The sequence below is a fragment of the Perna viridis genome, chromosome 12 (genome assembly GCF_037379345.1).
Source record: "Perna viridis isolate PV_CMFRI_1.1 ecotype Kerala chromosome 12, ASM3737934v1, whole genome shotgun sequence".
NCBI lineage: Eukaryota > Metazoa > Mollusca > Bivalvia > Mytilida > Mytilidae > Perna > Perna viridis.
In genome coordinates, this window is record NC_142456.1 from 11,523,980 (window position 1) to 11,549,435 (window position 25,456).

Consider the following 25,456-nt stretch of genomic DNA (forward strand, 5'->3'; position numbering starts at 1 on the left):
AGGTAGATTTATATAATATTTTCATAAGTTTATTGCCCTTTTGAATATTGTTCCAAGAAACTTCGATATAACAGTTTTCGAATAAATAATGATGAACAGTACAGTATGATTTCGGCCCATATGAAAAACAATAATTGTTTTTTAAGACTTATTGACTTTAATGGTCGAAGCAGTTGTTTGGATTGAAATAATTCATTCTTTCTCTTTCAGGTTGTCACATAAATACCGGTTGAGCTGAAATAAATCTGTAGAAAGATTTATTGCATAATTTTTAAAAAGTGGTTTCTTCTACAAATTCTATAATTGATAAATGTAGGTGATTTATCTATGTAAACATACCATGTTTGCAAAAATGTTCATTATAACATTTGCTTTACAATCTTAGCTAGGTTGACAGATTTATAATTAGTTAACCAGTATTCAGAACACCAGCATTAATTTAGAATATGTTCTTTGTTGTGTATGTCTGTTTTCCATGTCTGGTCTTTGTCCCTGGATTACATTCTTTTGATTACCGCTATAACCTTGGTTCCTTTGATTACTCGCCAACAAGACGTATCAATTCTGAATGGTACATGTTTTTTGTTATGCATTGTGTATAATAACATATACAAAACAGATGAATGAAAGGTATAAATATAAGATTATTTAATATTTTCTCAACGAGAGGAAGTTTCTCATGCTTATCTCATCGGGCGGCTTCTCCACGAGACGTGATGAGCATGAGAAACTCCAGCGAGTTGAAAAAAAATATTTGATGATCTGTTTATCGCTGTTTTGCTGAAGTGTAAGGTATTATTTTTTTTTATTATCCTGATTTAAATATGTAAGTTTCATAAGCGCTGCAAAGTTTCTTTCGGGACTACTTTTCGGTGACGCGCTACGTGACGTCACGTATATTGTGCAGCTGTGATACACATCATTTGAAGAAAAAATTAGTTAACTATAGTTCCCGTTTAAAATTTGTGGAATAATTTAGGGATTTATTCTTCTTTCTTATCGGGTAAATTATTATATTTAATCATTTTCCATTATACACTAGAAATAATGCCACAGAGATTGGCGTGAGATTGAAAATTATCGTATAGCAAGATCAAAGGGATCTTTAACAAAATAGCGATGACAAAAATTACCGAACTGATAAAATCTAGGCAGTAGTTAACAGGAAAGTCCGTATAACAAATGACAATATATTTTTAAATCTGCAAGAATAAAATTTCAACAACAGTGGTGTTACTATAACCCCTCATATCAAAAACATATATTAATATAGGTACTACCATTGTGGCAAACATTTGTAAATGCAGGTCAATAGGTAGAAATACACAAACACTAAATTAAACTCATAGGTCGGAAATCTTGCATGTACATGTTATTACATTCTAATCACATGCTACAATGCATACATTACACATGTTTTAAATGTGTTAATTCATGTACAAATGCTAACACTAGCTCTTTCATATTCAATTATTTTAAGGATACTAGATAACAAGCATAAATTATCGGGTTGATTATACAGATGTTTATAATTAACAGCTGTCCTTCTTGTTCACATATCACGCAAGCTATTATATCTAATCATATTCGATAATTGTATTATTAAAAAAAGAAATATCATAGCAAGCCGCTTTTATGAAGCATACAAATGTGATTGATTGTTCTGTTTGTAACAATAGAATTATTGAGCAAAGCTGAAAGGCAACCAGCCTAAGAGGGCTTTTATTGTGTTAAACAACAACGTTATATACAGAGGTTTTTCCTACGACTGAGTTACATTTATAAAATGGCTTTTGATAACATCAGTTTTAATGGAAGCTTCAGTGATATTAATGATAGTCAGACTACCACTGATTTAAAATACTTTCTTTTCTTTTTATGTGTGAGTATCTTAACAGTATTTGTTTCCCTTCTGAACATATTGTGTATTTTTGTTTTACTGAAGTCAGATAAATTGCGGAATAGTAGATTTCATTTCTTGACTCTTTGTCTTAGTATTGGAGATCTTCTTACTTTGATCTTATCGTTTGCATTAATAGTAAATTCGTCATTAGAGAAAATTAACATGCATATTCCGTATATGTGTTCATTTATTGCGACTCTTGTATACAGTACTTTATTATTTTCACTTTTTCAAACGTTACTTATTGAACGATTTTGTGCGACAAACTATGAACAGCAAGCTATTAGAAAAGCTCTGACAAAAAAGAGAGCAATGGCGTCCATTTTGGTTATTTCTATAGTATATAGTCTGTTTTTGGGTGCTTTAGATAACAACTACAAAATCGAACCTGGCTGCATCGGGAACCGTCATTCAGATTTATACAGTTATTTCAAAGAAGTTTTTGTATTTATCCTATATATTGTTATTGCAACTTTTTATTTGGTGACAGCGTTACGAATAAGACGGCAATTTCGACAGGTTGAAGCTCTGACGGGAAATGTAGCAACAACTAAGGTACAAAACTCGAAAAGGTTAAAGATGAATTTATTAACACTTGGACTTCTAATAATAGTAATATCTGTAGCGATTCTTCCGCGAGTGATCATTTCCTTTAAGGATCCAGAAAGAGGCGGAAACATCGGAAATATAATGCTCTTATTGCCACCAATTTGCAACCCAGTTATTTATTTCATCCGTTTTGTGGAATTTCGTAACATGCTTAAAATCCGTTGTAGTTGCAAGAATAGTAATGCTTCAACTCCTACCGATCGATTCTGAAATGATGAGATATTAATTTCATCAAAAACAGTAGGAAGCCATTCCCAATCAAATGTATTGTGTATCTACGTAATGAATGCGAGATCGTACAGAATGACCAACATTAGGAAAATGGGTACAACATTTCTTTCCCCAAAACAGAACAGATATCTAGCATACGAAATGTATGTTTAGGAGTTGCAACAAGTTTCTTTCAATTTATTATGTTGACAGTGGAGTAAATCTGATATCCAAAAAAGCTTCTCTGTTCATCAATAGTTAAGCATTTATACTTGCATGAAACAAAAATTTGACAGGAAGAACATTTTCTACAAAAATAATTATCATTATTGGGCAATAATGTCCAACTAAATGTGTTTACATGTGGTATAATTTAAAGGGAGTACAACTAAATTCCCTATATTGACACCATTGCATGAAACATTGCATGAAAAGGTAGTCGAGGGAACCAAGATTCCAGTAGAAATCAAAATAATATTGTCTAGGAAAAAATACCAGACATGAAAAACAGAGACACACAACAAAAACATAAAATAACTAAAATAACATAAGCAAAATAACAAAAGTAAATGAGCAACTCGAACTCAACTAAAAACTGGGAGCATGGACCAGGTCGCACCGGAAGGGTAAGCATCCTCTGTTTTCTAGAAACACCCGCTGAGTTGTTCATAAAAATCAAGTCCTGGATAACCGAAAGAGGAACGGAAAACTATGACATTGAACAAATCAAGTTTCATGGTGCAGATGGATACACCGTTCGATATACCTGTTCATTATGTCAACCATAACATGTCTGTAGTGGTGACTTCAATCGTGCAATAACATAACCCTGTTCCATAAACCACAATGTAAGAAGTCTAGCGCGATACAAAAAGTCTGCGTAATTTCATCAAGGAAGATATATACGGCAATTTTGTCGATATGGCTTATTACACATTTGTTTTTTTAATTATTTTAAGTGTAAGGGTATAAAAATATATGAGAAGTCTATAACAAGACATTTGATTAAATTCACATTTTTCGTAAAGCTGCGAAAAGAAACCAAACCCATCTAACGACCTACCTCACCCCCCAAAACGAAATACTTGCAAATGGACAATCCTGCAAACTTGCTTCCATCACTAGTGATATATTTTGAATATCCAAATATTAAATGCTTTATATGTGTATGGGAATCTTTTGACACCATTGTAATTGGGAAGACCGTGCAAAAACCACCCAATTAACTGAAATATATTTACGTACATATGAACAAATGCAATTTTTAGTACAAATCAAGTTATTCATAAATCTACATAAAAATAACAAGAAGCATGCACAATCATTCATATTATAATATTGTACTCTAAACACTTGGAACCTGCAATTACATGTACATGTATAGAGATGATATTTAAATGAACGAGTAATCAAGGGAACCAAGGTTACAGCGGTAATCAAAAGAACGTAATCCAGGGACAAAGACCAGACATGGAAAACAGTCATACACAACAAAGAACACAAAATAACTAAAATCATACATACAAAGTAACAAAAGCAAATGAGCAACTCGGACTCCACTTAGAACTGGGAGCATGGATCAGGTGTACCGGTAGGGTAAGCGTCCCCTGCTTTTCCAGAAACATGAAATTTTCGTAACAGATTATTCAGCTTCCATTGCAGGAATGCTTAGGTATTTGGTATTTTACTTTGACTGAAATGGTTGAGTGGGGAAATTCTTAGCACAATATTATTTCTATATTACATTCGTTTGATTCCCGCAAGGTTCTTGGTTCTCTTGATTACTCTTTCTATATATCAAAGAGTAATCAAGGGAACCAAGGTATTAGCGGTTATCAAAAGAATTTGATTCAGGTACAAAACCAGACATGGAAAACAGACATACACAACAAAGAACATATAGTAAATATAACAATACATACAAAGTAACAAAAGCAAATGAGCAACTTAAAACTGGGAGCATGGATCAGGTGTACCGGTAGGGTAAGCGTCCCCTGCTTTTCCAGAAACATCAGCCGAGTTTCTCATAAAAAGGCAGCCCGGGGTAGACGAAAGAGGAAAGGAAAACTATGACATCTTGAACAAATCAGTTTTCATGGTGTAGATGAATACACCGTAACGATCTACGATTTCATGGCGACGACCATAAAACTTTTGTATTGATGACTTCAATCTTGTAACAACATAACCCTATTCCAGGAGCCTTATTGTAAGAAATCTGCGTAGTCATGGCAAGCTCTTGCATAACGTATGAGTTGTGATATGAACAATTCATACGCAGGTACTAAAGGAATGTTGACACAGATGAAAGGAAAGTTGACAAATCTGAATGATAAGTCATCACGTTTGTCGTAACCAATGTGTCAAATAACATTCTTACAAAAATGGACTGTTCAGGTCTTAACTTGACTCTTAAAGTACACTTAACTTTATCCTAAATCTAGAGTTCTGTGAACAGTTCAAGAAATTTAGCCAAGTTGCTCATAAAAAGTCAAGTCCGGGGTAGACAAACGAGGAAAGGAAAACTATGACCCGTTGAATAAATCAGTTTTCATGGTGCATATGGAGAAACCATAACGATCCACGAATTCATGATGACGACCATGACACTTCTGTAGTGATGATTTCAATCTTGTAGCAACATAACCGTGTTCCAGAAGCCTATTTGTTAGAGTTCCAGCGCGATACAAAAAGTCTGCGTAGTTTCGGCAAACTCTGCATAACGTATAAGTTGTGATATGAACACTCCATACACAAGTGTTGAAGGGATGTTGCCACAGATGAAAGGAAATTTGATAATTCGGAATGAAAAACATCATGTTTGTCGTAAAGTTTGGTCAATAGTTTTCCTTTACCATCTATTTCTAAGTATAGGTCAAGATATGAGGCTGAGTTCATAGTGTCTGTAGTATCCTTTATCTCAAGTTCTTTGGGGTAGATGCGATGTATCAAATCTCCAAAATTAGGAATGTCTAAAAATAATACATCATCTATATAGCGGAAACTTAGATTAAAGGATCTAGCCAAACGATATTCTTTTTTTTTAAATCAGATCAGCAATAAAGTCAGCCTCATAAGAGGGACGGAATAGGTCGATTAAAAATTCCAGCTGTATATTTGGAAGATGATTTGGAATTATTTCGTACAAAGTATGAGGAATCTCTACCAAGAAGTATGTATTTGTATCTAGGTGTACCGTCGTTTTAGACAAACAACGATGTATAACATTTTATTGAAAATAAAATGATTTATGTGGCCAAATCCCCCCTTTTTTGACCCTCACTCTGTTATCTAATGTAGTCTATATCACCAGCTGCATTTAATTTATGCATACCAATGCTGATCATCCAATCAAATTAGCGCGATTGATCACATGTTCACTCTTAAAACTTGCTGTGATTTTTGTTTAGTTGATTATAATTTAATTTCTGTGTTTTTTTTTTATCTGGATTTTTCCGTTCTACTGCACATTTATTGTTAGTTGTGCTTTTCTTCATACGTGCATATTGGAAACGTTCGCTAGTGAACTTTTCAAAGATAATTTTCCTGTATACAGTTCCTGAGATGAGTTACGCATCAGTCGTGTCTGGAACATCGTATAAATCGTGTATATATTAGTGAATTTCACTTCTATAGTTTTATGTACATTCTGGAGTCTCTTTCATAAAAAAAATCTGTATATTGTGCAATCTGATTCAGATTTTATCGTATGCAGTACTCGTAATATATTACATAACTTTGGACAGTTCTATATTCAACTATGGAATAGAAGTGCGTATGTCCGAACAGTGCAAACATTGTCAACAGGTTTGAGTGTGACGCATATATCGTGCATTTTTAAATATTTTATCAGGCTTATGGCTCTACATGTCACACTTCGTGGTCACAGTTTTATTCGTAGACTTCGTGACTTTGCAAATTCAAGTAACTATCTAATTAATTTACGGCTTGGTCCGTGTAGATACCAGATTCATTATCGGTGTGAGGAGGGAGGATTGACAATATCACAACTGATTCACAATCGTCCGGACCTATATTATTTTTATACCACTCCGTCACATATTGTTTTCCTGCAGATTGGTGGTAATGATTTGTCCTTCAATGAGCCTGAAAAGGTAGCAACAGATATATTAACATTCGCCAACTTCTTGGTTGAAGCCCAGTATATAAGGACTGTTATTGTCGGTGACCTACTCTTTAGATCGCCAGTAGCAGCTGGAAATAACTACAATAACAATGTCATACGGACAAATCTATATATAGCAAATAAAATAAAAGAACTAGAATATGAAAATATCATATGTTGGCGCCATAGAGGATTTTGGAGTAACCTTGACCACCTAGCTTATGACGGAGTCCATCTCTGCCCTTCTGCATCAAAGTGTTCGCAGTGCTATTCTTCATACATCACACTTGGTAATATTATTTCTTTAATGAATTACTGATGACATAAATATGGGTACATGGTACATGCAGTGTACATGGTGCATTGGCTTTCTGTCATCCTGATACAAAGTATATGTATCAGCTTTATTATTGTATGAGCCACTTTAAAATTTCGTGCAATTTTGTAATGGGTACCAGCATTATTATTTAGTAAAATTGGTTTCGTATGTGGGGTCAACCATTTAAAACATGATATTTTTTTTTCTCTATAGTTAATCTAGAATACACATGTATGTGTAGCACTAGATACGTGTGGCACTGGGTCATACATTTTGTATCAATTATCAGATTACAGTATAACTTCAGTGTTTATATGTTTATAAGTACATTAGGTACTTACATGTGTAATATTAGTTAACCATCATGCGTCAATGTACATGTACCTGGTATATATTTTACATGCACATTTGTAGATCCATTTATATTGGGTTTAAGCTGCACATTAAACTACTCATCTACTCCTTACCCCTCTTCAGGTACTTGTAATAATGTTAAAGTACATACGACCATGGGTCTATTACTGCTATAAATAATTAAATTAGCAGCTTACTTGTACATGTACTTGAGGTTGTTGTTTAATAACTACCTTTAACAAAATGTGTTGCTTGTTTTCATTCTATTGCAGATCACATAATTACACGAAAATTAAACGGCTCAACTACAGTGGGAATATGGGACCAAAATAGAAAGGTTCAGCATTTCGCATAAGAAACTCAAAGTATTCCCGTCTATCAACATCTTCTGCATCCATTCCTGATGTCACCCCACATGAACCCCAACCCCAGCCTTCAGTCAGTGGAACAATTGTACTAATAGAAATTGACTACACTAAATTAGCAAAAGAACTGTTGAGGCAACAACGAACTTTTGATGTTTCGTCTAATATTAATAATTCTGCAAGCTCTGCCGACTTATATAATGTTCATGTCACCGAACATTCTGGATCTATTGAACAGCCCAATCAAGTGATGGGAACATCTGCTGGCACTACAAACTCTGACTCCGGGATTCCAATGAATTCTCAGATAAACAATTTGATTCAAAACATTCTAGATTCAGAGCCATCGCCTAGGGTCACTTCTATAGCTCCTGGTCAGCATACTGCTGCTGATCTTACAACAAGTATACCAATAGTTGCGCATATTTCGCAAAAAACTTAAGGACAAGATTTGGAATTTTGACTATATTGATTTAAAAATTTTATTTCCAAAAAATACATGTCAAGATCATGACTCATGGGCAGTAACTCTAACTTCAGGGCAAATTTCTGTCCAGAATAGTCAAAATTCCAATGTCAAATCTAAATATTCCTTATCCCTTTTTGATTGGAATGAGGCTTTCCCTATATTTATGGCTGTTTATCTGTTGAGGATGCTTTTCGTATTCTTCCCATTCATTCCTCTGACTATCATTTATTAGGTTTAGAATGGGAGGGCTATTTTTATTATGATAAGTGTTTGCCCATGGGTGCTAGTAGCAGTTGTCAAATATTTGAGACTTTTTCCTGTGCTTTGCAGTGGATTATGGAGTTTAATTACAGTGCTATTGGCATGTCCTATTTTATTGATAATTTTATCTTTGTGGGTCCCCAAATTCATCTAGATATTTGAATGAACAGAATATTTCTTTTAGCATTGTGCTCAAAGATAGGAGTTCCAATTAAAAAAGGAGAAAACTGTACGCCCTATGACAATACTGACAGTGTATGGCATTGAGGTTGACTCCAGTCAGTTAGAATTGCGTTTACCTGAGGACAAGGTAGCAAAGATTCGTGCAGCTTTAGCTATCAGTTATAAGCAAAAAAAAAAAAAAGCTTTATAGGACTTCTTAATCATACATGCATTGTGGTGAGCCCTGGTAGAACTTTCCTCAGGCGTCTCATCGACCTTACTTTGGGAATTTCAAAGGCACATTATTATATCAGGTTAACTGAAGCAGCTATGGCTGATCTTAGGGCTTGGTAGTATTTTCTAGATTCCTTTAATGGAAAATCAGTCTTCTTAGCTGATAAGTGGTTGTCTTCTGACCATTTGTTCCGAATTTAGATTCTCAGGCAAGAACGATCCTGCACTCAGCTCTTTCCAAGACAACCAAATCTGCATACAGACATAGTTGAAAATTAATAATTGAATATTGTAATTTTAAGAAATTGATTTTGTCATTATCTTTACCTTCGGTGCTAATTTGCAACTTCATTGGTCATTTATTTGCCAGGTCCTATAGTCCTTCTACTATTACATCACACATATCAGCTCTAAGTTATATCCATACAATTTTGGTCATTGAGGACAAATCCAACTCATTTATTGTCCGGACAATGCTTAAAGATTGTGATAATGCCCAAGGTTCCAAATGTGACTCTCGCTTACCAATTACTAAAACCATTTTAACCCACATGTTGTCTAAGATTGAAGTATGTATCAGTGATTATTCTATTGGATTACACCTCAAAGCTGTTTTTCTGTTATCATTTTCTGCATTCTTGCGTTTAGGAGAGATTTTGTCATGGTCAAAGGATGACTCAACTAGAATAATACAAACAGGTGATGTTCAATTTTCTGATTTTGATAAAGATATGTCTTCCCCTCACCCAAAAACAGCCACATTGACGCTGTGCCATTTTAAGAACATTTAGTCACATCACCCTGTCTCAATATCTCTGGCAGCTTATTTGTCTGACCCAGCTTTCTGCCCTGTCAGAGCGTTGTTTGTATACTTACAGCATTTTGGTCAGTTTTCTAACCATAAACCTGTAACCCACCATTTTGTTGCTACACAAATGGCCAGAATTTTACAATTCATTGGTATAGACAATACAATATAAATATATCGGAATTGATACTTTTAAATTGCAGTACATTTAGCTGTTTTACTTATTGAATGAGGCAAGGATTTGCCTGCTCATGGGGACTTCCATCCATTTATTACAATGTACGCTTACCTATACCAAATGTATTTCTGTTATTTAGAGTTTTTTTCTATGTGTAATCGTTTGTTGTATTGCTTGTGCTTATGTTTATCAGATGTGAGGCCATGATTTGCCTGTTCAGGGACCTTTCAAGTTTCGATTCACTTATTCACTTTCATGTAAATATAGTACATCTTGTTGCCTTAACAGATAGGACGCCAGGATTTGTCTGCTCCTTATAAGTTTTAACATTATATGTACATTGTACACGTATGTTATTGTTTTTCATGTGACATGGCATTAAAGACATTGACAGGTATGGTTATATGTACATGTAATTCTCTCCTTTTAACAAGTGGGTACATGTCTTGGGACGGATTTGATTGCTTAGATGTAATTATATTTCGTATGGGTGACAAAGTTGTCACCAGCCCTGGCTCATGTTTCATTTCCTACATAATATTCGTTATACCATATAAACATGTAGGTATCTGTTAAATTGTATGTACCGTTGGTCAGCCTATGGCTGCTTCGGTAAATGTACACGCTGTTTTTCAGTATTACTCTTACATGTATGTGTTCTAATGTGTTGGAAAGATTGTTTTATTCTTTTGATTTTATCCCGAACCTCCCTGTGCTCGCTACTCCAGGTATGGCGGCGCCGCCATTGTTTGTTCAATGTCGGCTATGGCCGTTTTTCAGTCCATACCTTTTTTGTTGTAAGGAATTTTGTATACTTTATTAGGGAGTGTCAACTGTATTATCAATTTTATATTATTTGTCTCATCTCAGACAGTGACACTCCAATTTAATGTACATATGTTACTTATTTTTAATGTTTGATTATTGTCATTTAATAAATGACATTTATGAGTTCTTTTGTTTTATTTATGTCCTTTCCAAAACACTTAGTGGAGTAGCTTGCACAGTTGTTCTCCTCTTTATCTCTAATGGAATAACTTGGAAATTGGTACAATATAAATAATGTTTTTAAATAGGGATTTCAACTGAGTATAGGAATAGAAGTATACAGTGTTAAAAAAATCATAGGTTTTAATGCTATTATATTTAGATAATAGTCTTGAACTTATTGTCTTCTAAAGATCTTTCGAATTTTTCAGGATCCACATTGAATTAATACCACTATGGAAATAACAAAAATACGCTTGAAAATTAGTATGTGGGATGAGATAACTCCCGTGCAACACGCCACCCCCTCAAGGGCCACTTTGCTTTGTATATCTCGTTTAGGAGAAGGTTGATTTTTGTTGGTTTTAATTTTTGTATTCTTCAACTTTTTTTTCTTTTTGTGGGAAGAAGTTAAGTGACATATATATTGATGTCATCGACCCAACATATTTTGTTTTCATGTCAAAACCTGTAGAGTATTTATTTATGCGTCAGTTAAAACATGCTTATTTCTTATTTAATCTTTAGTGCTATCAAAATTGATTGAAGCATACATACTATAAGAGTTATAACATTGAAAAAATAATTTAAGCGATTTTGTGGTAGGGGTAAATATGTTACATACGTTAACTCTATTACTAAGAGTAATTCTGCAAATTTCGTGATACTACTGACAAGCTATTATGCACGTATGTATTAAATTTATTCTTATTTGATTTCCCAAGAAGTCAAAAACCTCAGAGTTAAACTAGAAAAGTATTAACTGTTTGATCCAGTAGAGTACAGTATCTTAACCGATCCGTGCAACAAAAATTGCCATCGGTCATCGATCACCGATCAGTTTCCGATCAGTCATCGATCCGTCAAACCGATCCATTAAACTGGTGATCGCATAACGTGACCACAGAGCGGTCAATGTATTTTACGGTTTTTTGTTGTTTTCTTTATTAATTTTACACATATTTACATAATGTAGTATATTTAAACATCAATTAATACTTTTGTAACATTTCTTTAATTTAAAACAGATATTACGTCATTTTACATAACAAAACTGCAATCAGATCGGTCACCGGTCATCGATCCGTCAGCGATCAATCAGTCAACGGTCATCGATCCGTCAAATCGTTGCGCGGGTCGGTTCAAGGATTGTACATACATGATGTAGATGAGTGATTGTTCCACGTTGAACCCTCCAGGTCATGGACAACATTTACAGCGGATATAGTTTTGCGCTTCATCTCGTCTGATTTGTATATTTACGTTTGTTGAATTCTTCGTGGTTGTACCTTCTCTGAGCATGTATCAGCGGACAACTTTCTTTTAAGTACGAATCCGTTTACGCGTTACATGCTAGATAGTTGTAGTATGATGCAGGTGTACATTTTGTAACATTTAAGAGGACGAAGTTGAATATATTGATATTCATGCCTTTCACAGTAACACATAAACCAGGATTCCAGGATTTATTTTTCGTGATAATTTGAGAAGCTTATATAGTTTAAGAATGTAAGCTATAACGATTGACATTTTAAATTTGTTAAATATTTGTACGAACTAGTAAAGATCCTTACTCTGTATAACAGGTTAACTTCCTGACAGAATTTTATCAGGCTTATAGTGCTTCTAATTACAAAGGTTAAATTCGTATCGAAAACAATTATGGGGACTTTATAATTTACGGTTTTAGTCATTGTGTTATGTGCATTTTTCACATAGATTTTTTGTTTTTAAAGGAAACATAAATTTAATTATTTTTTGTGTTTCTTCTTTGTTCTTATTTTGCTTGGTATATCTCTTATATTTTGACGTCGTCTTTGCTATAGTGAACCAAGTAACGTCTTACTCGAGGGATTCAAAACGTCCCGGAACTGTAATAAAATAACATATAAAGATATAATACAGCAAAAAGTATAAGAGGTTTATTTATGTTATATTTACAATGAATACATGGAAAATGAAATTAAGAGTTTTAATTATGGTACGTCATATTCAAGCGACGAGGAATACTATAGTGACTCCCGTGATTACAAAACATATCCAGAATTTGATGAAAATATCCAGACAAGGAGAGGTTTATACAAAAAGGAATCAAAGTGTATCATGGTGCGATTATCTACAAAGTACTTTATCTTGCAAATTTGTATTATTTATAATAAAAACGTTTTTCAAATGTTTTTTTTTCTTTTCAACATTTATAAATAGATTCGTTCCCAATAAAAAAAAATATTTATATCTAAAACCGCCTACATTGTGAAGCGCATTCAGCCTCTAGTCTCCATATCGTAAAATGGAATTTTACATGTAAAAATATCAATTGTGACAACAATAGTATCCAGGGTAACAGTCAAGAGATTGAAAAATCCTTTTAAATTCCAGGCTAAATGAGCAGATACTATATATTTGAGAGAAGTCGATCCAGAAATCATAAAATTGGGAAGATGTTCAACTATCTATTTTGCTCATTTTGGCTTACATTATTAAAAAAAAAAGGGAAGAATTCCAACCTCCAAAGTCTTTCTTGGTTCTGACAAGTCCATTTATATATTGTTTACATTTTAATACACGTCTTGCGTCAATGATTTGATAAATTCCTTGCATTTTTTGCCGCGTGGAATCCTACAAAATTTGAATAAAATATCAAAGTATTCTAAGCATCTAAAATATTGCGGTGACTCCAATTATAAAGACCACACAAATCTTGTGACAAAAAACATAAAGATCATGCGACCAGACAGACTGACAGACAAGACAAATATTTCTGCAATCTTTCTGTGCTAAAAAATGCAATATCTCAGCATCGAATCTCCATCCTACAACATGTAAACAAAAGCTACAATTTAAGTATCAGTCCATATAAAATTAAGACACTGCCCATACTAATGTGATTTATGGAGAAGAAAACCCACCGAACAAACAATGCTTTTTCGATTTACATATGTTATTTTTTGTTATGTAACAGTTGTCCTTTCTACATCCAGACCTGTACTTTTGAGAAAATCATTCATTTATCTCCCACTAAAATCAATCAAATCAAACGAAATCAAGAATAATAACTCTTGCTAATTTCATAAACAATCTTTATAAATTTTATATCAAAAGCACAACAACCAAATAAAACTAAGACTGGGTATGTGATCTTTATCGGTTTCTGAACAAGAAATGAAACTTCTGTCTGACTTTTATAAAGATTGGTAAAGAAAATGTTACAAATCAACACATGAAAATATAAAAGATGTTCTAACTACAATATTTACAATGTGCAAGGAATTTCCCTTGTCATTTATAGCATTTGAATCTAACTTAAATTCAATGTTTCGTTTTGACAAGTTTTACATTAAAACTCAAGTTTAAATTCAAATACAAAACAAATGTCATACTGAAATCAAGGGCATGCCAAACTCATTATGAAGAGGTATAATTCGAATATAAATGCAGAATAACAGTTCCTAATATAAAATATTAGGAAAATAGTGAACTCCCAGAATATGAATATATACACATACATAGAGTGGCTTGAATATCATGCATGATTTTTGTCTTATCTACAAATAAATATACATGTAAAAAGAAACCTGTATAAACCGAACTCACCTGTGTAAAAACATCATTTGTCATTTAATATTAATTTTTATTTTATTTGAAACCGTGTGAACAAATACACTTTCAATCTGAATAAAGTATATATTGTCCAAATGAAGTCGGTTGTTGAAGGTTGTACTGTATCGTGTAAGTTACCAACTTCTTATTAGTAAAACAATAACACGAGTTCACAATCAAGTATTAATGTCACCACCACGCTTTCCGGAAATGAATTAAATACTCAAGTTGTGTTCGTTTCTCTTTTGATTTCTTCATTTTGAACACACAACTGGCCGCCGTTGAGTTCCAAGATTAACCTTGGCAATTAACGGCTACACTATTTCTCGTAACATTAATCAAATGCATGAATAATGCAAAAAAAAAAAAACAAAACATGTCGCTACCACACATGACACTTATTATCAGGGTTCATGTAAGAGTTCTTCGTACATCTAAATATTTTTGCAAAGTCATCTGAGTTCTGAAGTGTACCAATTATTCTGAAGAAAAAAAAACCCAATGCGTCAATTATTCATGAAGGGTTATAACTAATTTACCGAACTGATAAAATGTAGGAAGTAGTCAAAAGGAAAAGTCTAAAAGAAAATTCCGATTGATAGATTGATTGATTGTTAGGGTTTAACGTCCGAGCAGCAATATTTCAGCTATATTCAGACGATGAACATGAAATTCCGAATAACTAATGTCAATATCAGGGTAAAACCCAGACAGTTGGAAAACCACCGCAATGGTCCTGACTAGGTTCAGGCATTTCAAAATGAAATGAAAATGAAAAGTATTAACAAGAGCCATTTAGACTGTAATTTTCGTTTTAGACCATATCCTGTTAAATACATTACCTAAATTTGCCGGGGCTGTGAAGTCCAGTTCTTATCCTGTTGACTGACGCTTCTGGTCGCATTGTCCCACACCAAATCTGAAACCACAAATATTCAATCTACTTTTTCGCTAATCTCGGTAAGGCATATTTTTACAGTTGTATAAAATCTAATGAAGGCAATTATAAAAATAAAACATATATGCAATTATCAACAATATACTTATCATATGGATAAGCGGTAAGTTCGAAAGAAAAAAAAATCTATGATAAAAAGATGTATTGTGTAAATGTGTGGGTTGCCGTTACATAGTATGCATGTTTTGTTCGTTCTTTGATTTTCGAGGAAACCGAGACGATACACGCTTTTAGAAATATTTTGTAGTACTTGAATGTGTGTTTAAACTTGTTGATGAACTTTTCGTGATCTCTATAAATATATACTATTTTTATAAAGATTATACGATAGTGCATGTGTTGCGTTTCACCATAGTTGTTACTTTTACTGATTCAACAAATGCACTTCTATAAATGATATCAAAAGTCTGAATGCAATGTCGTGTTGAAAACCCTATACGCGTTCCACATATCGTTTACATTGGGGAGACAATTTATGTCCAACATATAATACACGTCAAAACTATATACGTAAGTTTAAATGATCCAGTCGAAGTTGTGCTGTAATAGCTCAGAAAAATGTTGTGACTGTCTCTCAGCCAATTTCATGATTTGCGGTGTTATAATTACATTATTTTACCACATTTCTCCGTACTTCAAGTAAAGTTATATATGTACTATCACGTTGAAAATTACATGTAAAAATTGAAAGCATGCCAGAGATTTCACCTGCGCAAAATTAATGAAAAACAAGTGATGATCTGTGAAATTGAATAATCCTGGAAGTCTAGGTTGCTCCTCATTCTGTGTCTTCAGCCAGTTTGTATAAGCCTGGATATTAAATATTGTATCAATAGATATAATATGTCCAGTACAAGTACAAAATGTATGGAAAGAATCCTTACATAACATTTGAGTCAATGCAAAAATAACGGCGGTTAGTTAATAAAATGAAACTAATACAATGTACTTCGTTCATACTGTGCATGATCATTGGTAGAGGTAGATATCAGACATTAATTCTACACTTCTCTAGAATCTGTTAATACACAAATAAGGATACATGTATGCTGCATATTTTTAGGTCGACAAATGTAAGCAGATCTACATTTAACATTTAACCCACCAATTTGTATGAAGTGCCTGTACCAAGTCATGACCATTTCGGTACCAGCTGCTCCGGTGGTGTAATATCTATTTTGCCATATTTATTTTTGACTTGGCGTATTATGAAACGGATTAGTGTTCGGTTTTTTTGTTGTTACCTTTGATAACCTGACTGACCAATACGAGAGTTTCCTTTTCAACCTCCCACTATTACAGATGTCGTACCTTGTCAGCAAACATTAACTTTAGAAAGAAACAGAGCTGCTCAGCCCTGGTTTTATTGGGACAGTACTGTTTGTTTTTCTATGCATTCGTGTTTCTACTTTGTGTATTTGTGTTTCTAATTTTGGTCTAACATTCCCAATGTTGTCTTAGATTTATTCTCGTTTCCATCTGCAATATTACTACTTCAATACTAATTAAATGCTAATTCAATAAATGTCAACATTTATATGAAATGACAAATAAATATATAAGTCAATAAATAAATAAATAAAAGAAACTAATCATCAAGTGAAAAAGTTCTTGATACATCAAGCATCAAAAATAAAGAAGTTACTTTAGAATGCCTCTTTTAAAACAGTATTTACGAAACGAAAACCAGACCCTTCCGTATTAAATAATCATTACAAAGCATTGTTTTCTGCATCCATATGCTTGAGATTTATGCCCGTTCTCTTTTATCTTTCAAAGTTATAAAATGCGTGTTGGAAAACTTTGGTGTGCTATTTTGAGTTTAAGATTTTAAAGTCGTATTTCCGTTCGTGGAACAAAAAAATTACGATTTCCAAACAATATGCTAAAAGTCATGTCAATTTAGAATTACTTTCAAAATTTGGCAAAAAAAAGAAATGGGAAAGCTTAAAAGCCCTTTTCACTTATGTTTTCATTAATCAAATTTGAGCCCCTTGCAGGTCCGGGTGTCAAAAGAATTGGCCTGCAGCAGCGCTAAGCTTGTCGTAAAAGGCGACTAAATAGTGCTCAGAACCCTAGCCGGGGGCTAGGGCGCTCTGCCCACAGAGCAACTGGGTTGTTTGCCCCAGGTAGTGGAATAGGGTATCCATTGTGTGTTACATGCTGGGGTTGTCAGGATTTAATTCGGAAAACCTGACAGGCAAACCATAGTGGTGCAACGTGTTCGGAAAGATGCACGTTGAAGAACCCTACTGTGGTATTCTCCCGGAGAAGAAACCATAGGGTTCCGCCACAGGCGGCTAAATTGCCCGATCCTACCCACCTCTCCCTATTTCCAGTGGCAATCAATATTTCTCGACCCAATTATCCCATCACATTTCTCATTTCATCATCATTTCATGTTCATTTTATCACCCACTTCATGTTCATCGTCTGAATATAGCTGAAATATTGCTGCTCGGACGTTAAACCCCAACAATCAATCAATCAAACAAACTTGATATATTAAAACGGGGAACCGTGGATAGGAGACTTTCAAACATACATAACATGTCTTATCTACATAAAACCGAATAAAGTTTAAACAAATAAGACAAAAACTCCCAAAATCAATAAAAGATAGTGGCGTAGTAGAGTTTGAAAGGATCAACTTGTATTTTTTTATTTACCCTGTATGCTTGTTTCAGCCCTCCGTTGTCTGCAATATTTTCCCCTTGCGTTTGCAAACCATTCAACTGAAATTTGCAAATATCGTGTATTAAAAATTAAATGGCATACATCTACATGGATTATAAGACGGGTGTATTTCTGTAAAATACACGTAATTCAAGAACGACCAAACACTGCTAAATCCATTTTTAGAGTAAAACTGAATAAATATAAACGTACGCAGTTTAATCTATCTTTTATACATGTGTGCATACTGGTCAGGTATTAGAAATAGCTTTGTTTTCGTCCTAGTCGTTCGGCATGTTTTTAAATATTTTTAGCAGAACTAACTATGGGAAGGATCAGGGATAAAAAAAATCATTATTCGTTGTTTTCGAAAAGTGGTGAACATGTGGTAAATCTTTATGACAGCTGAAACAACAACTTATTCTTATAGGACACACACAGTTAAAACAAAGCAATAAATGGAAGACTAAGTTAGCTCTACCAAAATATGCGGGACAAATGTACAAAGAGACCTGATGACCACTTAATACTCTGAGTACTAGTCCTGTATGGGTATACAAATTAATTTGATGATTTTTCTATAAGAGTTTTAAAATTATAGAAATATGCTAAGACTTACATTCATATTGGCTTCCTCGACCGTAAAATTACTGTATTGGTCAATTATACACTGTGCCTGGTTCTTAAATCTCTTGATGACGTCACTGTCCCACCATTGTTTCAAATTACCGTTCTTATCAAACTGACGACCTGAAAATACCAACATCATATGGTTTTAAAGAACACAAAGGTTAACATAAAATAACTGGAGGTTGACAGGACCAAGGTCCTAAAATCTGTTCAGTATAGTCATATTATGATAAACGTTTGTTTTTGATTGCAGAAGGATACATGGACAAAAGTGCGGTTCATGCTATATTTCGGAGAAAAATAACATCAACAGAAGACTATGAACGAAAATGGGTACATGGGCCTCTGATTTAGACATAATTATGTGAGAAAAGTCCGAATAAAAAAATGCTTCATGTATCGGGTCAACATTTACTGCTTTTCCAAGAATGTGGAAAGTAAAACATATATCATGATGATTTGAAAATGTTGATCATTCGACAAAGGTTATACCACTACCAGACCAGTAGTTAGTTAGAGTCCCGTGTAATTGAAAAAGTTCGCATCAGAATTATACGACTAGTGCCCATAATTGATGTGTAATATTTTAGTTATATTTCAAGCCCTTGTCTCCTGAGGGTACTTCCATCAGAAATTGTATTATGTGCCGGAAGAGCAGGGTCTATTTTTTACAAATGAGTCGTCATGAACAGGGTTGCATTTTCTGACCTTGTCAATCACAAGATTACTTTACTAAAAGTATAACAGTATTACATTGAAAAGCAGTATACAGCAGTATAAAATTTTACCATTGAATGTAACTGACATACTATGATTTTCCAATTTTCAGGGTCATTAACACATTTCGGTTTAAGCACCATAATCGGCACATATATACCCATTTTTGTAAGATGAGTAATCCCCTGGCACTTGTCAACCCTCCATATATTTAGAGGGATTAAAGCTTACGTCAACATAAAATGAAACATAATACCTCTATCGTCAAATCCATGGGTAATTTCATGTCCTATTACCATTCCAATGCCTCCGTAGTTCAGGGATCTAAGATAGATATACTAGGTTGAATATTATGAAATATTAGGTAATTATTTGTAAGTTTTAAACGACGCTATGTTATGTTAAACGACAAATAAATCAATAATATCTTACAAGAAATAAAATTGTAATTAGTTTTAGTATTACTAATAAATAAACTTTGATTTTCGATAGGTTTTTAATACTACACCAGACATCCATAAATGTTTAAATACACTTTTTTGCTGAATAGTGCTCACTTTGGATATCCCTTTCCGTAAAACGGTGGCTGCAATATACCTGCTGGGAACACTGAAACAAAAACAAAACATTCGAGTAAAATTAAAAGAATATATTCAAAGGACAAAGACTAGAAAGGGAAAACAGACACACACAGCAAAGAACACGAAAGAACAAAAATAATACGTACAAAGCAGCAAAAGTATATGAGCCATCCAGAATCAACTCAAAATTTGGAGTATATATCAGGTGCAGTGTAAGCGTCCTCTGCATTTCAAGAAACAACCGTCGAGTTACTCATTAAATGTCACGACCGCGATGACTTGAAGTTTGTAGCAAAATAGCCCTGTTCCTAAAACCTGTTTGTTTGAAGTCTAGCATGGTACAAAAAGTCTCCGTTATTATTTCAAGCTCGTGCATAACGTATGAGTTGTGATATGAAAAATCCATATACAGATGACGTATATGGATAATGCAGCAGATGAAAAGAATATGGACAATATGGAATGAGATGTCATCGCTTTTGTTGTACAGTCCGGTATTGAGGTCTCCTTTTTCATCGATCTCAAAGTGTAGTCAAGATATGAATCTGACTGTACATTGTCTGTAGTGTTTTTAATCTCAAGTTCTTTTAGTTTAAACACATTTATTAAGTAATTTGCAAATTTTAACATCAAGTTAAAACAATAGTATGAAATGGATAATAGGAAATTAATTACAGGATTCAGAAACAAGACTTAAAGTCTTATATCAATCCGTCTATTGAAATCATGAATAATTATATTATTGATATATAGCATAGCTCAAGGAAGTAGTGCTCTAGTGCTCATAACGTACATTTGGCGATTTAGGTGCAAAGTGAAGAGGTTGATATTTAATGCTCTAATTTTCAAAATTATTCAAAAGAAGTATCTATGTAATTGAGGTTGTCATTTTGAAGCGTTTGCTCTTTTATAGTAGATGCGACGTATTACATCCCCGAAACAAGGATCAGTTTAAAACAGAAAGTAGCGGAGAACGATTTGTTCCCCGTTTATTTACAAACACATCAAATACACTTATCGAATATGTTGTCGATCATATACTACGTATGTGTATCGAAATTAATTTCCGGTAGGACGAAAATACTCATCGAGCAACAATTCAATAAAATCAATTCACACAACAAAAGCATATAAATGCAATAACAAACAGCAAATTAGGATTGATCAGCTCATTCTTAAATAAATTAATTTGAGATAAATACTGTAATCTGATTGGTTAAAATAATTTTGTTATATCTCAATGGATAAAAAATATATTGACACGCCCCTATTCAGTTAAATACAGAGCTACTTTTCTCATGTTTAAAGATAAAAATATGTTTTAAAATTAATTCATAATTCAATAGACAAAAGTTTTATTTTTGCCAATTCCTAAGTGGATAGTCAGGTACAAAAATATTCCTGGCCATCAACAAACCTGTTTCAGTAGAACAAGCGCTACCTTTGTTGATATGTTAAATAACTGCAAAAGTTCTGTTTAAAAAAAACAAAAAGTAAGCATAATTATAACAAATTTAGTATGTGGAAACAATATGTCAAACAAATGACCTTCTAAACAGACGTGTTTACTTGCTGTGAAGGAAGGGATAGGAAATGTTGGGCATGGACTTTCTGTTGAATATATCGCAATGATATACTCACTTATTTGATTTTTTGAAGAACTGTAAAATGCATTTATCACAACTGGAGTCGTAGACCATCTGAAATATTAACAAAAAAATAAAGTAAAGAATAATGTACATTAATTTTAACAGCACAAAAACTATTTCAGCAAAAAATACGAAAAATCACGGTTATTCCTGATTTATTTAACCATTTGTCCAAAATATAAAACATGTGTCGGTTTTTTGGCGTGATCTTTCTTTGCAAGTCATTTTCAAAATAATTGCTAACAGTGTGAATGACTGTAATTGTTGTAAAAGTATTTGCATTTTGAATTTCTTCATGAATCAGGAATTTCCTGATATTGCAATAAAAAAATTAATGACAAAAACGAAATGATAATGCTTGGAAAAATTCTAGTAATTTATAAATGACTTGTCTCGAACAAATTCGCATGCATGGACATGCATTTACCAAATCAACAAATGTTATTGTTAATTGTTTTTACCGGATAGTTATCTTTCTTTCTATGGCTTGTGTTTCACTAAAGAAAACATTGAACTACCAGCCATTGAATTACCAGACAACTCTAACTTAAGATATTATTTTCTATCACTGAAATCGCTTATAGATGGGGAAACTTTAGTAAATGCACAATTAAGAAAACCTCTTTATAAATCTTCTTTATGTATTTAAATCACATTTTGTTCAACTGATAGATAATATCACATACCTTGTTCTGTCGACAGGTTCCCGTAGCGTTCCAAGAACGGTCAGTGCCGTACTTCTCAAATTTGCTAATACATTTTCAAAATACGTATCAGGGTTATACGATACCTAAAATAGATGTACCAAGAATTAGAGGTTTAAAAGACATTTTTATTCCTTTGTTATTGTTTCACGTCATTTAGAGATGATCAGAAAATTATTTCTAGATCATGAAAGAACAAATGTCTTATGTACTGTTTTCAGTGTGCTTCGTGGCGTTTGTTCAATTATTATTATTTTTTGTTGTGTGTACAATAACTACAAATAGAGTTGTCTTTCACTTCATTTTACTTCATTTGTATTGAGGAAATTATGAAGGAGATTATGAATCATGGCAACTTATAAAAGTGAGAAACATAAGCATATTCTTCTAACGAAGCTTAATCCCAGTGGGCACCTTATTATAGTAAGCATCCATACACGAAGACCCAACCGCGTTGTTAACTTATTACAGTTACCAACCATAACATAAAGCCTCAACCATGTCCACATCATATTATAATGAGCAACCATACACGAAATCTAAACCTTGTGGCCAGGTTATCAAACTGAACAACTATAGCACGCAGCCAGATAATATTTACTGTTTTGTAGTTGTCGTCTAATGCTGTATCATTTAATATAAATGCAGGGAAACCTATTTTTTCTGCCATTGCATCAGCCTGAAAAAAGAAATCACAGTCATACAATACAATCTGAAACCGCAAATGTTGGATATGACCGCTTAATTACAATATTCTGCAACACTCAGTATGTTACCAATATTTTAACATTTTCATAGACATTTAGTAAGGTGTACAGTTTGTTGACAATAACTACATATATGTATGACAGCAGATATTCATTAGTCGGTACTTATCAAAAATAAAATTAAAAAGTAATGCATTTAAACTGAGTTTCAAGCACAAACAAATATTTGATGGGTTACCAGAGAAAAATTAAACGTGCAATTGTCTTCAAAAATAACTTTTGAAAATGCACCGCTTGAGAGGTTATACATACTTTTTTCCTTTACAGATGAATTGGATACTTTACACAAAATGATCTTAAATTAAGCCAGTATTTCTGCAGTCTTTTAACGGAAAATTACCTTTTCGTTAGCTACAAGCCTTGTTTTATTGTCCATCCATTCTGCTTCCTCTAATAGTTCAGCAAACGCTGCTCTTATTCCATGTATCATATCCAACGCCTACAAAAATTGAAATTTCGAAATGCACCCAATATAATGTGTGGAGCGACATTTTTTTTCAAATTGAAATTTGATTCGTTATACAGTTATTGGTTACAATAGCGCCATTATGTCTACTCTACATTCAGCCAGAAATTTATCCCAACATGAATCCCCAAAAAAATATGAGAAGCGTTTACGATTGGTAAATAAAAAAGAAAAAAAAGATGTACAAACAGTAAGGAACCAAATATACTGAATTTGAAAGCTAGTAGCACATATATGTGTATTTTATGATGGAGTCCTTAAGGCTAAGGGTGGTGGCTACTGAAAGAATAATATTTGGAAAAGTATCCCCTTTCTGAGCCTTTATTTACGTAAAGAAACGCCGCATGGTATTGTGTTTGTTTCTAATTTTAAAATTTAAATGCTATACGGTTGTATTTTAGCAACATTGCGTCAGATTAGAGAAATTTCATCCAGATCTATTTTGAGATTTAAGTGGAAGTAAGGACCCCCCACAATAAAAAGAATTGTGAATCGTGTTTCATTAAATGGCAGCATTGATATTGCCTGGCTTTTATGTTTTCCATTTCAGGTAGAAACATATATTTATTAATGATGGATTGATTGATTGATTGTGGGGCTTAACGTCCGAGCAGCAATATTTCAGCTATATTCAGGCGATGAACATGAAATGTTCAAATGAAAAAAAGGGATGAGACACACGATAATAGGATCGACAAATTTTAATTGCCACAAGATAAAAAGAATGGATGGGTAGGGTCGGGCAATTTAGCCTCTTGTGGCGGAGCGCAAAGGTTCTTACTCTCATCGAAAACCGCAATGTTCTTTAACGTGCGAGGAAAGTGGCATCTTTCCCAACACGGTGCACCACTATGGTTTGCGGTCAGCTTTTCCATATTCAATCACCTGGGGCACTTATCCCAGTTGCTCTGGAGGCAGGCCGGTACCCCCCGGCTAGGTTTCTGAGTTCTATTTAGTCACCTTTTACGACAAGCTTAGCGCTGCTGCAGGCCTATTTTTTTGACAGCCGGTCCTGCACAGGGCTACTTATTAATGACGAAAACCTTTTTTGTTTATATGCAAGGTAAATGTACAGTATTACTAAATTTCTCATGCGTTAGTCTATTGTATATGTAGATGTCATATTTGTCTCTCTCCTTTCAATATTTATTATGAGGTTTGTTCAATTCTACTGAGGAAAGTTCTTAGTTTATAAAATCGCAAACGTACAATCTCCCTTGCATCCTCATCAAAATGTTCCTCCACAAAAATCCGACCAACTGCATTTCCAATATTGTTATTTACGTAGGCAACACATTCTCGCCATCTTGATAACTCTTGTTCTGATCCGTATACAGTCTGAAACAGTATGGCAAAAGTATAACATTTCTGTTTCCTGTTACCCCACCTACCATTTTTTCCCCCTATTTTAAACATTTTATGACCATTTTAGCTAAAGCATTGTTATAGTCTAGATTGGCACCCCATTAACTCATTGTAAAATGTTTCTGAAAAAAATCAAATAATTTCCCTACCTACGCATCCTTTTTTCTTGCTTATAGCAGGTAACAGGACTATTATTATCTTTGGCTCAACAATTTTTATAAGATACAATCAGAAATGAAAAAAATATTGAGAGTGCCATGTTATATCTTACTATGGGGTATATATTCCCAATGATTGCTTATTTACAAGGATGGTTATACACACTGAATCAATGATTGATTGATTGTTGGGGTTTAAC

At 33.6% G+C, this 25,456-nt stretch overlaps 2 protein-coding genes across 7 annotated transcripts in view; one reads left to right on the plus strand and one right to left on the minus strand.

The window, feature by feature from the left end:
- The first annotated feature begins 1,586 nt into the window (after positions 1-1,586).
- Positions 1,587-19,949, plus strand: LOC148601198 (uncharacterized). Of its 4 annotated transcripts, XM_088554794.1 has the most exons (4): positions 1,587-1,882; positions 5,775-5,894; positions 6,799-7,138; positions 19,103-19,949. In XM_088554794.1, the coding sequence occupies exons 2-4, from the start codon at positions 5,847-5,849 to the stop codon at positions 19,201-19,203; spliced, it is 489 nt and encodes a 162-aa protein (XP_088410920.1). In that variant the 5' UTR covers positions 1,587-1,882; positions 5,775-5,846; the 3' UTR covers positions 19,204-19,949. The 4 variants fall into 4 exon arrangements, 3 of the variants coding, with proteins under 3 accessions (XP_088410920.1, XP_088410917.1, XP_088410919.1); XR_015917010.1 differs by lacking the exons at positions 5,775-5,894; positions 6,799-7,138; positions 19,103-19,949 and adding an exon at positions 2,394-3,787; XM_088554791.1 differs by lacking the exons at positions 1,587-1,882; positions 5,775-5,894 and having other exon boundaries at positions 5,930-7,138; positions 19,103-19,915.
- Positions 12,893-25,456, minus strand: part of LOC148601199 (neprilysin-1-like) — a 58,560-nt gene continuing 45,996 nt past the window's right edge. For all 3 annotated transcript variants that reach the window (XM_088554790.1, XM_088554789.1, XM_088554788.1), the window contains 12 exons: positions 24,943-25,071; positions 23,608-23,706; positions 23,102-23,179; positions 22,483-22,586; positions 21,789-21,847; positions 20,124-20,175; positions 19,823-19,890; positions 18,839-18,969; positions 18,213-18,278; positions 16,252-16,353; positions 15,428-15,504; positions 12,893-15,067 (listed from right to left, as the gene is read on the minus strand). In XM_088554790.1, the coding sequence (XP_088410916.1) occupies positions 14,968-15,067; positions 15,428-15,504; positions 16,252-16,353; positions 18,213-18,278; positions 18,839-18,969; positions 19,823-19,890; positions 20,124-20,175; positions 21,789-21,847; positions 22,483-22,586; positions 23,102-23,179; positions 23,608-23,706; positions 24,943-25,071 (1,065 nt within the window). In that variant the 3' untranslated portion in view covers positions 12,893-14,967. The remainder of the gene's footprint in view (positions 15,068-15,427; positions 15,505-16,251; positions 16,354-18,212; positions 18,279-18,838; positions 18,970-19,822; positions 19,891-20,123; positions 20,176-21,788; positions 21,848-22,482; positions 22,587-23,101; positions 23,180-23,607; positions 23,707-24,942; positions 25,072-25,456) is intronic.

What these genes read in the sequence shown, in the direction of transcription:
- LOC148601198 (XM_088554791.1), top strand. Translation starts at nt 6,580, where the DNA reads ATGGCTCTACATGTCACACTTCGTGGTCACAGTTTTATTCGTAGACTT. An exon ending in TTCTTCATACATCACACTTG is followed by an intron (nt 7,139 to 19,102) that starts GTAATATTATTT and finishes TTTTGATTGCAG; the next exon opens with AAGGATACATGGACAAAAGT.